The following is a 14,638-nucleotide window of genomic DNA, read 5'->3' as shown; positions in this document are numbered from 1 at the left end:
TATATGTATGTATATATAAGAAGGCGATGCGATATTGCTCTACTTTCCATGAAGCCTCTCCGACAATACTTGTAAATTGTCGATAATCTGAAAATTCTAAACTGAGGTAGTTCATTTTTATCGGAATAATCTGTTAAAATTATCTGCAGGGGTTTAAAATTTATGCAGATAAATTCTACACCACAGATATAATTTAGATATGCAATTCAGAAATTTACAATTAGTATTTTTTATAAATAAATAATTTTCAGTAAATTTGGAAAAGTTTCCGAGGATGCTAAAAATATCTAGAGATAAATGTTCCGTGTAACAATGAACACGTTAAATTCATCTTAAAAATTTTACAGTTTTAGAAAATCCTAATCCTAATTATTAGGTTATCCGTCTTGAGGCAGTTCCCTTGCACCATTTCTACATGTATTCTCTATTGTAGCTAAATCTTTGAATTCTTGATAAATCCCATTTTTTTCATATATAATTTTTTATCTTATTTATTTTTGCATCTTCTACCGGCCCGTACAAGAGAATGGTTTAGTCAGCAATTCTCTTACGCTATGACCCAATCAGTTTGCTTTCCTAATCCGAGTTTGTTTGATTAGGCCCTATTCTTGTTCTTTCTCCTTCGTACTTCTTTATTGTTCACTCTGTCCATCAAATCATACCCGCGTTTAAAATGTCTGTACTCTTTATTCTTTCCGTCTTCTTAAAGCCCGTGTTTCACTCCCATACAAATACGTTAAAGACAAAACAGTTTACAAAACGTGTATGCGTTTCTAATTTCTGATTTTTATTTTATTTTCTATTTTGTTATCTTCTCCTTTATCTGGTATAAAAATTCCTCTACAGTTTTGTTTGTTCGGTTTCTCCTTCCTTTGTGTAGTAACCCGTTGACTTATGTATTACAAAACAAATGTTTTTTCCTATATTAATTTTCATACCGTACTTTTGTCGTAATGTCTTCTAATTTTGAAATAATCTATTTTAAAATGTTTTTATATACCTTGTAGAACACCTTAAATCTCGTGTTCTAATTTGTAATATCTTATTTCTATCTTCTGATGATTTTTAGCGACTGACTGCTACAACTTCTTATGTTGCCCCTAGAAAACTGATTAAATTTACTCTCGGGAGCATTTAACAGAAGACAACTGTACCGTGATGCTGACATTTGTAGAATCATCGGGCGGTAATATTCCGTCGCCTTCCGCCTATAGTCCAGCCGTCCGTAACATGGGAGACAGACGGTTCTGTGAAGTACTACTTAGTCTGGCTCCCGATCTTCAACAAGTCGAGCTCGGAAAGATGTGCCATTAGCTTACTCACCGCTACAATAGATCAACGGAGCATGCAAGGTTCTGTACTCCCAAGGAGGGGAGCAGTTTAAATAATAATATTAAGTGTTACACTAATAATTAAGAAATCTTCAAATATATTATTATCTTTTAAAAGATTAATATTTTTAATTCATCCGTGACTTCGTGATAAAATACAGAGACATTTTCAATACGATTCTTGAAAAGTTACGTTTAGATTGATCCATAGTTCGTATATTTTAGAGCCAAGTTCGTATGGATTCGTTCTGAATGGATTCGTTCACATACACCCTTGTGACAATTTTTTAATTTACAAATTCTTCTCTTTTTATTTTTTTATTTTGTATTATTAGAACTCGACATTGCAAGAAGTACGTCTGGCTGCTACTTGAAAAATGACAGCCGATAATGTGAAGCGCTTTAAACTGAAATTTTAAAGCGAGACATTTTCTTGCAAAGTGCACGCATAAAACCGCTAACTTCACTGAAAAAGGTGACTATCAGCTCAGAACGGTTCTTTGAAAGTATTATTTTGAAAGCGCATCGTTTAATATTTAATAATTTAAAAATGTTATCACGTTTCGTGTTCCTGTTGAACGAATTAAATTATAATTTTACAGTTTACAAGCATAATATGCCTGAAAGATTATACAATTTTATAAGTAGTATTATCACTCCTTATTTTATAAGTAATTAGAAAATAAAAATAAATCTTAGTTAAATTAAATATGAAAATCATACGTATAAATGTCAGATTAGTAAGAATATGTAATCAAAATAATTTATGATTGGATTTCAGCATGTTAGAAAAAACTACAAATAGCGTTATAGATAAAAAAAAAGGGTCATATGGGATGTAAACGGAAAAATCAAATAAATAAAATGTCGTAGAGTGAAAGTTGGTTTTAACATATTCGTAATTAAACATTTTTAATTTTCATGAATGTATCAAATTCTGCATCAATAGCCTACGCAAGACCTTGAGTTATATTATCTCATTTTATAAGAATAAATTTAACAATTTTTGAACCGTATAATACAAAAGTAAAACCAAGACAATAAAAAAATTTCACGATTAAAAGTCCTGGTCTCAGAAATAATGATAAATTGTAAAGAAATAATGTAAATTGTGAAGAAATACCTTTCATCTTGCTTTTTAATAAAAAATAAATAATTAAGATAGATAGATGTGTTCGCATAACCTTAGTATGTAGATATCATACCATAATGTAGGGACTCGTAATCATTTTTTTATTTCCTGTTTATTAACAATAACTGAAAAAATTATACTGTTAATTTTTATTTAAAAAATTCCAAAATGTGGACAAAAATATAATACATGAAAATTAAATTACACAAATTTTATCATGTGCTGTTATAATGCAAAGTTAAGTAGGTTTTACATTCGGATGAACCCGGTTGTAATTTATTAAAAGAGACCCAATCCGTTGCCCATTCAGCGTTAAATAATTTAATATATAAGTGAGGGGAAATTAACGCTTATTGTTCGTAATACTAGCATCAAAATTAAATTAATATCAGTTTACGCCTAATCAGTTTTAACTGATTCGGAAGAAATCAAATCGGACGCTTAGTTACCTTAGTTTGAATTTTCAGTGTTTGAAATTTACGGAACTTAATTTTTTCGTTTCGGTTTGAATACTGCATGCCACTTATCAGTTTTGATGTAAATTTATCCTAGCTTAATGTTTATATTTTTTGTATTTTAATTGTGCTTTAGTTGAGGACATAGGCTTTTATCTTTGAGAAGTGTTTGGAATTTAATTTACTGTTTTTACTACAGTTTTTTACTCTGTTCGTTTTGTTGAAGAGTATCTTCTTCTGGGAGTGAAGAACTATTACATTTTTTCTTATTACTCTGACAAGATTTTTTGTTAATGGCAGTCGACTAACAAACGCCCGTAATATTTCATATCGATGGAAAAGCAGATGAATGAAAGGTTATGTGTATCAGTAATGATGTACATATTGATAATAAATATTTTTTGTTGGATACTGTATTCGAATTATTGTCAATTTATTATTATTTTTGAGGCGGGGAAGTTGTTGAAGCAGGATTTTCCCGGATTATGTTAGACGGATTCCCAATATTGTTACAGTTCAATTTTTGTACAGAAAAACGTGTTACTTGCTTATTCCAATGGTGTTACTACTTCTTTTTATATGGATGGTTCATTTTATCTTTTATCGTAAATCGGGTTTTTATTTATTTTTCAGATTTTCTACTGATTTGGTGTTATATTTCATAGTTTTATGTTGTACGGTAATAATAAGTAAAACATAATGACTTAAAAACGTAATGAGCATTTTGCGCACGAAATAGCGTTAGCGTCCCAAATTTCGGGTGTATGAGTAGTATGGGGACAGGCCGAACGTATTTCACAGCTGGTAGTGGAAGCTAGCAGGTGCGCAAAAGTGTTGGAATCCTTATACTCAAGACGTAAGGTATTGTGCAGTGAAGATAGTGAACTTTCCGCAAAACTGCACTATATTGTACAATTTTATTTTGATAAAAGGGAATTGCTCTGCAGGCCCGTGAAGAAATTTGTGCTGTTAATGGGCAAGATATGTTATCGAAAGCGACAGCCAAAAGATGGTTCAGTCGCTTTCGTTCTGGGTAATTTCACTGTCCAAAAAGCTACTCCCAGTGGGTGAGCAATCACAGAAAAAGTGAATTATATTCTGGAAAAAGTCGAGGAAAACGGCATGTAAGCAGTCATGACACCGCCAGTAACCTAAATATCCATCAATAAACAGAGTTAAACCATTTACCTGGCTAAAAAAATAAGCTCGATGTTGGGTCCCGCATGATATGATTTGAATAATTTACTCGATCGAATTTTTATCTGCGAATTTCTACTGAAACATAACGAAACCGAGCCATGTCTGAAGCGGTTGATCACGAGTGATGAAAAGAGGATAACCTACGACAACAGTGTGCAAAAAACTCCTGTTCGAAATGAGAAGAAGCGCCATAGTCTATGACAAAAGCCCACATTGATGCCCAGGAAAGTTATGCTGTGTGTTTGGTGGATTGGAAGGGCATTGTGCATCACAAGTTGCTGCCGCCGGGCAGGACGGTACTCAAACCTGCACTGTCGACAATTAGCGCGATTGCACCTAACAATTCAAAAGAAATGGCCTGAACCTGTCAACAGAAAGAATGTCATATACCACGCTGACAACGCCAGACGGCATGCATCTTTAGCGACACGTTAGAAATTGAAAGAACTTGACCGGGAGGTTTTAATGCATCCACCGTAGAGCCTGGACCTGGCACCGTCAGACTATCATTTATTTCGGCCCTACAAAATTCCCTGAGTGGTGTTAAAATAGTTTCAAAGGAGACCTGTGAAAACCACGTGTCATAAATTTTTGACCAGAAACCACAGAAATTCTACAGCGACGGGATTATGGTGTTGTAGAAAAAATGGCAGGTCGTGGAAAAAAAACGGTGCATGTGGTCTCATAATGTTATTTTCCAATAATAATAAAAACGTATTATCAATATTGGCCTCCAAAGACTCAATACGTTTAAGACAACCTGATGTGTAGTTATAAAATGCTGCTTTACCGTAGCATAGAGTATGATTTTTCTGTAAAACGTCATGGTTCATGTTTTTCTTCCTTTTTATTATTTCTTATACAGTCCCACCTAAATAATTGATCTAGGATCTGTTTTACTTCCGAAATATTTTCCCAAAAAGGATGCCATTGATGATACTACTAGAGAACAGAAATTAGTGTAAATTTTTTGGAAAGATATTGCTGTAATTTCCCATTTTACGTGCCTTTTATACACACACGCACGCGCACACATACACCCCCCCACACACACACACACAAATAAAAGAAAAATGTTTTACATAATGAAACTGTAATAGAAAAGTACCCATGACCGGTATAGTACGTCACTGGTTTGTCTTCGTGTGTTTGAATTAACCCGTTCAAGTAAACCAAAATCGTGATTCAGCTATAAGTTATTACGTGTCGGAGATTCTCGATGGAAGTACGTGTGTTTGTTGAATTTCAGGTATATATAGAATCTTAGATCTGACCATCCTGGATAACAGATGGAGAGGAGAACAATACAATTGGATGGTCCTGGTTGATGAGATTGCCAGTGATCATCGTGCAACGAGACTAGACCTGATAGACCCAAATCTCGAGCGAGTGGAGTATCCCCGTCCACTGAATTTCACAGCCGATCAAATAGAAATAATAGTTAATAGGACAGCAGATAAGTTAAGAGACAGGCAGCAACAGACCCCTGAAGCTTTATCGAATATAGTTATGCAAGAGATAGACAGGATGGCAAATAATACTGCAAGGAGACGAAATGTATATCGGTGGACAGCCGAGATCGGTAAATTGAGATAAGAACTCGTCCTTAAGGAGAAGGAAACAGAGATTGCTTAGAAACGGTAGAGAGGAATATCACCATGAAGCAAGAATGTATACTGAAACCAGAAGGGCCCTGAGTAAAGCCATTAAAAAGAAGAAAAGAGAATGTTGGAGCAATCTCTGTAAAGAGCTAGACACTGACCCACGGGGTCAAGCTTATCGCATAGTGACGAAGAGATTCGGAAGACGATCGCCTGTACTGGACAGGGCAAACGCAGAGATACAGGTGGCGAATTTGTTCCCCAGAACGATGGCTGAAGACAGTGGACCCACACCCTGTGAGGGCAGGAGGTTTACCATCGACGAATTACAACTGGCAGCCAAAAGTCTGGCATTAAAGAAAAGCCCCGGGCCGGATAGGATCCCCGCAGCGGTAATAAAGGGTTTGATCAGGAAGACTCCCTGGGAGTTATTAGAGATCGCTATCTATGGCTTAGAGAGGAAGTTTTTCCCTGCATATTGGAAGGAGGCCAGAGTGGTCTTCCTTCCTAAAGGTGCACCTACGGCTGAGGACGCCACTTATAGGCCGTTGAGTCTGCTAAATACCAATCAAACTGATGGTTTGATCAGAATCAATTCTGATCAAACCACCAATTCTGATGGTTTTTCAATATGGTTTTTGGCGGGGGCGGTCCACGGTGCAGGTCATCGGTAGAATTTCGAACCGGGCCGACGAGGTCAAAAGAGGAACTTTGCGTACTAGACGCATACCGTTGATAATCTCACTTGATATAAGGAATGCCTTCGGATCAGTTAGCTGGAGACATATAAATAATGCGATGACCTCAAAGGGGCTGAGCCCTTATTTACGTAGACAAATTGGGGATTATCTCTCCGATAGAAAATGTAGCATTGAGGCCCAGGAGGGAAGGATACATTTCGAGTTGCACTGTGGGGTGCCGCAAGGATCAGTCCTGGGGCCGCTGCTATGGTTGCTTGTCATAGACGACCTCCTGCTTAAAAGTTTCCCTGATGGAGTGGAATTGCTGGCTTATGCGTAAGATCTCGCAGTCCTTGTGGAGGGCAGAACGGTTGATCAGGTACAAGAAAGAGCGAACGCGGCCACCCGCATTATATATGAGTGGATGGACTCTAGGGGTCTGAGTTTGTCATATGAAAAGTGTCTGTGTATTGCCATAGACCCCATTGTCATTGAGGAGGTTCACAGTCTGAAGTATTTGGGTGTCACCCTCCAGAGGAACGGTAAATATACGGAACACATAGATAACATCTGTAAGAGGGTCGAAAATATGGTGAGGAGTCTCAACATCATAATGTCAACGCAGAACGCCCCTAGGGCATCCAAGCGCAGACTGTTAGCATCAACAATAATATCTTCACTCATGTATGCGGTACCTGTATGGCATCAGGCGATAGACATTGGTCGTAACAAGGAGAAACTTGTCAGAATACACTGGAGGATACTACTTGGCGTGGTGGCCGCTTATAGGATGGTGTCCTACCAAGCGCTCTGTGTGCTTGCGGGGTGCCACCGATCGATCTCATCGCGAAATACAGGGTTGAGAGGTCTAAGGGAAAAATAAAATAAGAGGCCAAAGAGGAAATCAATACTTTGTGGCAAGAAAAATGGACCGATGATGGTGCGGGTCGATGGACGAGGCGGCTCATCCCTGAGATTACACCGTGGGTAAGAAGAGGATACGGTGAAATGGATCATTACTTGACACAATTTTTCTGTGGACACGGTGTATTCAATTATTATTTAAATAAAATAGGCAGAACGGAAGAAACAACCTGTATGTATTGTGATCAACTTGACGATGCGGAACACACCTTTTTCATGTGCGACAGGTGGGCTGTCTTGAGATTTAATCAGAACATCAATGGATTAACACCTGACAATATAGTGCAATCTATGACTAGCAGTGAATATAACTGGAACGCAGTAGCAGGTTACGTTAGGCAGATTCTAATTCAGAAATATGTTGATGAAAGAAGCCAAGGATATTAGTATAGACTAGGGTAGGGAGGACAGCCTCAGCGGGGAGGGCCGACATGCCGAGGTGTGTCGGTTCCGATGAGCCGCTGGGGACTCCAGGGGCTCTAAGTTAGGAGTATTGGAAAAGGAATTTCAGTGTAAAGACCCGACACCACGCCACGACAAACCAGGTATGGCGTGGTGTCAGAAACGGGCAAATCTAAATAAGGAACTCTCAAAAGAGCTGAACCGGTGGGCCGACCTGCCATGCCGGACGTACAGCCGGTAGGTGGGGAGGCCCATTAGAGTCAAAAGACACTCCCCTGGGTGTCGTGATACCAACAAGTCGGTCCGGCCCAGGGGAGTTGAGAGGAAAAAAAAAAGAAAAAAAAGAAAAAATTTCTATATTTATATATAGAAATTCAACAAAGTTTTCCGTAGCGAGTGCAGAATTATATAAATGTACTTGTGTGTCTCAACGAAGTGGGATGCGTGCATTTCTTAATAAGTTCTGACAATTTTTATCACTCGGCGAAAGTAAAACACCTTAGGTAAAAGAGACATTCTAGATGCCGGTGATAACCTCACTTTATTTAACGAGTAAAAATATATTTTGTAGTGTCGAATTTGGCCAGAAATTGGATCGACTTCCGGTATTATGCAATAGTACATCGTAACTGAAAATCACTTCAATAATGAGTTTTCTTTGTTTAGCCGGCATCGGTTCCAAGCGATTTATTTCCCTTGATAACAGATATATTGTGTTCAAAGTTCCAGAGTTATTTGTTTTTGAATATTCGTCTCCGACGTTTTTGTTTGTGGCAGCCCTGGTGTTATTTTTTCTGGATATTATTTTAATATACTCGTATATTAGAGCAAATCGGAAGGATGTTGCTGCTATTTAGTCTTGTGTGATCGGAACAGAAATTCTAGACGTAATTAAATTATTCCGTAGGGTAGGAGAAAGTAGAGTGGATGGTGAGCGGTTCCGTTTAGATGATTGTGTGGTTTCACTGTGTAATTATGTATGTACTAACTTTTGTCCATAAACTTAAGTAACACAGGGATTCACGTTTGCACATTATTCAGCGTACGGAGAACCAAGTAATGTAATTGCATTTCTTAAGTATAGATTTGTTAATGGATTTTCTTCTTTAAAGAACATTTAATGGTAAAAACTATCTCCATTAAATTTACAATTGATGAATTTTAAATTCTTTGTGGTAGTTTACGTTTAACTTCTTAGTAATAGATGAATTCAGTCGATTGGATTTTCACGTTTTGACTGTTTTACTTTGTTAACGTTTTCAATAATTTCTAGATTTCTTATCGGTTGTTTTTTATTTATTCGTAATTTATTAATTATTATATCATTACTTAATTTACGGTGTTAATAAATTTTCCCTATCTTTCATTTTCACGATCCGTAATAAAATAAAATATTTTGTGCTCGCGAAAATTTGGGCGTATCCCCTATAAAAATGTCGACATGACTAATACAGTATCGGTGTAGTACTCTTTACTGATACTACTATTCGGTATTCTTAACGCATCAAAATTTTGGTTCATATAATATATTGGTGGAAATATATCGGCGGTAATATCTAGGGTTTTAAATATCTCTATGACAACACACCGGTAGAACTTGAAAGAGAAAGTGTTAAGTTATGAAAAGTTTTTTCTTCAATAAATGTTACCTGTTAAACGTATTTTCTTTTCCGGTCTTGAACCCGGATGACCGATGATTTTTAATCCGAAAACGAATTAATAAACCGGCTTTTGGGTTGAATTGTTTAGTAAAACTTCTTTTTTTATTAATATTCCTTTTATTAGCTATTTTTTATCAGCTTGCTGACGGATGAATTAACCGCTACTAACGGAAGAACACTACCGTTTATACCTCTTAGCCGAGGACATTTCTTAGCTTGATAGTTTAGTATAGGTCATAAAAGCTTTTATGACCTGAGGGAAGTTCTCGTAGTAAGTATAAATTATAACTTAATAAATCTTTATTCTGATCGGTACATAAAAATATATTATATAGATCACGTCAGTAAAAGATAAAATATACAAATAAATAGATAAATACATTACTTATAATAATTTACTACAAAATAATTCGCGATTCAGATAGAGCTATTAAAAATTATTTTGAGCATCGTTTATGTACCATTGAAAGGGATGCAGATAAATCGTATTTTTCTTTGTTTTTAATTAATTTTATTTAATTTAACATCAAAATGACATTTTTCCCCAAAAGAAAATCGTTTAATTGCGTTTTAAATAGATCGGTGAAAGATTTTCAAACGGTTGGGCTATTTATTAAAAGCGGCAACGGTAGCGTAATAAGGCCCTTTCTCGTAAGTTGGAGTATTATGCTGAGTTTACTTTTTTAACTTTCTAAACGTAGATGTACATTTATGGACGCCAGATAACGATCTGTGATAGCCCGGTTTTTTTCTGTATCTTAAAAACTTGTTCTGACTTTTTGAGGGAGGGAGCCCCAAGAGAGGACAAAAATGTATACGAGAATATATGGAGGCGTAATAAATATTTAATAATGATGACAGGGTTAGCGTTTTATTAAGGCTATACAAAGCAAAACAGTACGGCTTGATTTTGTAACAAACGAAATCGATTTGATCATCCGTCCCACGAGAACTTGACATCTAATAAAAGACGCAGAAATTTCGCTTTGTGAACAACAGAAATAATAGCGTTATCATTAACGGGAATTCTTTCCACGCGATCAACAATGTTGCCTGAGAATACCGGTAAAGATTGATTATCTGAATGTCGTTTCCCGTTGTATATCTTGCACTTATTTTTATAAAAATATTTTTTAAACGTATAGATTTGGCATTATATGTATTCGTTAAGTGTAAATCCGACACCTGTGTATGAACATACTTTTCCTAAAATAATTTTTAGTTATTAAAAAATTGTACAAAATACCGCCCGTTAGTTTGAATTCTTAAAATTATGCTTCTTACAATGTACAGCAGTGTAATCGCCAGCTAAAATTACTAATTTACTGATTTTACTTTAAATTCATTTAACTCGTTTTTATTTTATTAATTTCTTGCTTCTTTTTTTTTTATTTTAACCACCTTTCAGTTTACCTGGAGTAAAGATAGTTTGTCTATGTGACTAAAGTTATTCTGGTCTACGTGAATTATTATTTCTACATTAGAGATTTATTACTTGAGATATATATAATATAAATATAATTTGTAGAACACCTTTGTTGTATCATTATTACGACATTAATTTTACCGGATAGGAATCGGTCATTTGTCGGCGTCATTTTATAAAAAAAGTTATTATAACAGATGAATTACAATTAATTTTATCAAAAAATTGCTAAGAATGGAAGTAAAAATAAATTTAAATTAAAACTGAAGTATAGGCAGCGAGAGGTACCTCTAGTAGGCGACCTTTTGGTCGAAGAGGGTTGCTTACAAATCTTTTACTAGATATTAAAAAGCTGTCTTTAACGGACGTGACAAATTTTTATTGGTAATGTGATTTCTTAAATAGAATGTTTTAGAGTGATTTTTATCATTGTACATACAGAATGTGACATGAATGCTCGTATTGTACTGTAATTACCGTCGTAATAGAATTTGATAACTTGTGACTTGTCTTTTTCCTTTCAGAAATGGAACTGGGGACAGATTGTGTTGTCGAAATGGATGGCATGCAAACAATACTTCATCACCCTGCTACAATAGATAAAATGGAAAGGTGAGTGATTATTCAATTTTTATAGCTATTTTTGTAAAATTGCAGTTAATATTGTGGCAGAAGATAAAAGTTGACAAATTAGAGTGACGTAGCCTCGATTTCACAGCATCGATTTTCTGGTGTAAGTATTTTTATAATTCGGTAATATATTTTTTACACTTTTTCCTTCTCTTCTTGCCGGTCGGCATTTATCTTCTTTTTTCTCTTCTTGCACTTATACTACCTTATCTGGTAAGTGCTTTTCCAACATTTATTTAATTTAATACCAGAGAAGTAACATTCCAAATCTTTTATATTTGGAAGGGTTGTCGGGATTGCATGTAGAATTAGCCATACCGATTGTATCTCCGCAAATTATGGGTTCGAATTTATTTAACGTATTCAAAACATCGTTATCCTTTTGCATCGGTACACAATATGAAAGTGCTAAAAGTAATTATTGTATTTATTCGATGTGGCGTTCAGTTCTTAAAATATATCTATTATTCAAAATAATTAGATTTTTAGACGTTTCGGCGGATTTGGTGCTTTTGCAATGAAATGTGAAGTGTACTAGGTAAAAATTATGCGTTGTTATATAATTACTTGTTCGTATCTATGAAATGACTTTTTAACTGCCGTTTGTGCGTGATAGGTCGGTCGGTCTTTTTATTTGATTTTCGGTTTAAGTAGATCATTTGAAAATTTAAGTTACTATACGATAAATATTCTTTATTCAAAATATTCTAGATTTAGAATTACGTAAGATATCGGTGTACTTTCTTAAGTTAAGGTTAAACTGTGCAGCGTAACCGAGATGGAAATTTTTAAAGAACTTGCATCTTTTAAAATTTCATCGCCGAATTAATACCGAAGCGGAAATTAGCGTACATTAGACTAATAGCTGTTTTAGTAACAGTATAGTTGCACCGATATTCCTACAGTTGTGTTTACTTGTAGGAAGTGTTAGCGAAGGTTATAGAAGTAATAGGACAAGGTCATCCTTCTTAAAATGTCGAACCGTCTGGTTTAACGTTCATATACTTTCTAGTTCAATGAAACTATTAATTTCTTTTTCCATAAGGCGTATTCATTTCCGTATTCCGTGATTTGTTTATGCCATTAATTTATATCACTTGTAGTTTTGTTTTCTGTTATATTAAAACGCTTTTTCAAATACCCACGACGATTGTTAAGTAAACGATTTCAGAGTAAAACGATGTTGTTTTACAACACATAATTGATTTTATTACTAAGAAACGAATATAAAGTGATGAACGAGATAAGATTGTTTTTACGCATATGATCTTGAAAGTGTTTTTTAAGAAACATATTGCTGATTCCTAAGTAAAATTTTAGCAGTTTAGCTTTCTGCACACTACATTATAGACACCTGCTTATCACAAATAAAAAATTATAGATTTGTGGATGTTAATTATTTTATCGCTATACGTACTTATTTTTATCGGCTTTTTTTTCCATGAATTGAGCTCATTTACTGCCGTTCTTTCGTTTTTTTTTCTAATGTTTGAAATAAATATTTTGACATTAAATAATCAAAATAGTGAATTTATAACGACTTATTATTAGGCTATAAGAATAAAGCGTGGCCAGATAATTATGTAAAGAATGCTAAATTTCTTGCTTATTAATCTTTTCTTCATAACTGTTAGAAAATCGAAAGCTCCACTTATCACTTTCTTTTTATATGTCATTTTATTCCGTTACTGAAATTTGTTTGAAAAAACAAACTGACAGGATACTTAATAGAATTCCTTTTTTTTGCTACTTTTCATAATAACATGACTTTTCGCTTGCGTGACGCGCAAAAAGGTCCTTTTTTAATTATCACCTTTTAACTAAGGATTTCTCATTGACTTCCCCTCAGCGTGAGCGTGTTTTATCAGCTAATAAAGAAAATGTGTGTAGTAATTAAAAATAATCAGTGTTATTACACAGATAGCAGATCGTAAGAGATTTGAAAAAATAAAAAATTATTGATAAACTTGACAGAAAATGTACTGTAAGAAACAGGTGAAGTGTTTGTTAATTTTTTTATTATGTTCTATATATTTTTACAGTTACTCTTAATATCGGTACTTGTTTACAATTGCAACCGAAATTTAAATTGAATAACAGTCGTAATTACTGGTAGGCTGGGATTGAGTTCTAACCACGGCATTGAACGGACTTATCTATTGTATTTAATTAGTAGTGGTGTTTAGTAGCCGTGCTTGTATTTACATGTGCATACGGAAATTTACTCGTACATTTACATTTACTCAGATAATTTTTGTGAATTTTAAATTAATAAATTTGTGATGTTACAAAGTTCGGGAGGTGATAATCGAGGACGTTCACAAAATTTGCCGGAGAATGGTTTGCAGTCCTTAAGATGTAATCCCGGAAGTCAAAATTTAAAATTATTGGAAGCCATGACGGGTATGATCACAAAAGCATTTAATAAAATATTGGAAAGTTGGTTACTGATGACGGTTTTGCGAATCTATCGACTGATATTCGCAGCGTAATAATTCGCCGAAAGTAGAAGTTCAGCGCCTAAGAGAAGAAAATACGTTAATTAAAGCTAGGCTGGACAATCTTGAAAATCGTGTTCGGATAAACAATTTAATTTTCAAACCTTGAAATAAATAATAAAAGGGACTACCGAGAAGCGGTGATAGTTTTGTATGACAATATTGAAGTGCGATAGACAGATAGTATTGAATCGGGTTCACTCTCTAGGAAAAAGGGAAGGGAATGTACCACATTACTGTCCATATTCCTGCGGACAGTGACATTGCATGTATATTGGGGAATAAGCGGAAATTGAAGGAAAGGTTTCGCTGTGCATAACGATTTTTGGGCCGATATAAGAGTGAAAAGGGGAAAGCTGCTGCCGTTTTAAAAACAGATCATTGTTGCAATGGGAGACAAAAAAATGTCGCTCATCCTGGATTACCTACTAATGAAAAAGTAGAAGTTTTACTGGTCATTCGATATGGAGATAGGTGTGGAAAAGAAGATGGAGTTGTAACATTTTGCGAAATATTTTAATCATGACTGCTCATAAATTATTAATGGCATAAAAGAGAATAGGAACGTTAATTAGTGTGAGGTTGTCTGTCAAGAGAGCGATAATAGGTGTGTGAGCGTGTGGTCGTATAATGTAGCTGGCCTCAGCAGTAAGTTATTATTTTTTGACTTTTTCCCTTATATTTAAAAGTATGATGTT

General features: G+C 34.9%; 1 protein-coding gene across 4 annotated transcripts in view; it reads left to right on the top strand.

Annotated features, from left to right (window-relative positions):
- The window catches only part of Khc-73 (Kinesin heavy chain 73), a 489,570-nt gene that overhangs the window by 14,266 nt on the left and 460,666 nt on the right, over positions 1–14,638 (top strand). For all 4 annotated transcript variants that reach the window (XR_012756224.1, XR_012756222.1, XR_012756225.1 and 1 more), the window contains exon 2: positions 11,337–11,424. Coding sequence is in view for 1 of the 4 variants with exons in the window: in XM_075364813.1 (XP_075220928.1) it covers positions 11,337–11,424 (88 nt within the window). In the remaining 3 variants the exon portion in view is untranslated. The remainder of the gene's footprint in view (positions 1–11,336; positions 11,425–14,638) is intronic.

The sequence above is a fragment of the Lycorma delicatula genome, chromosome 1 (assembly GCF_047948215.1).
Source record: "Lycorma delicatula isolate Av1 chromosome 1, ASM4794821v1, whole genome shotgun sequence".
Classification (NCBI taxonomy): domain Eukaryota; kingdom Metazoa; phylum Arthropoda; class Insecta; order Hemiptera; family Fulgoridae; genus Lycorma; species Lycorma delicatula.
This window is presented reverse-complemented; position numbering and strand designations above follow the sequence as displayed.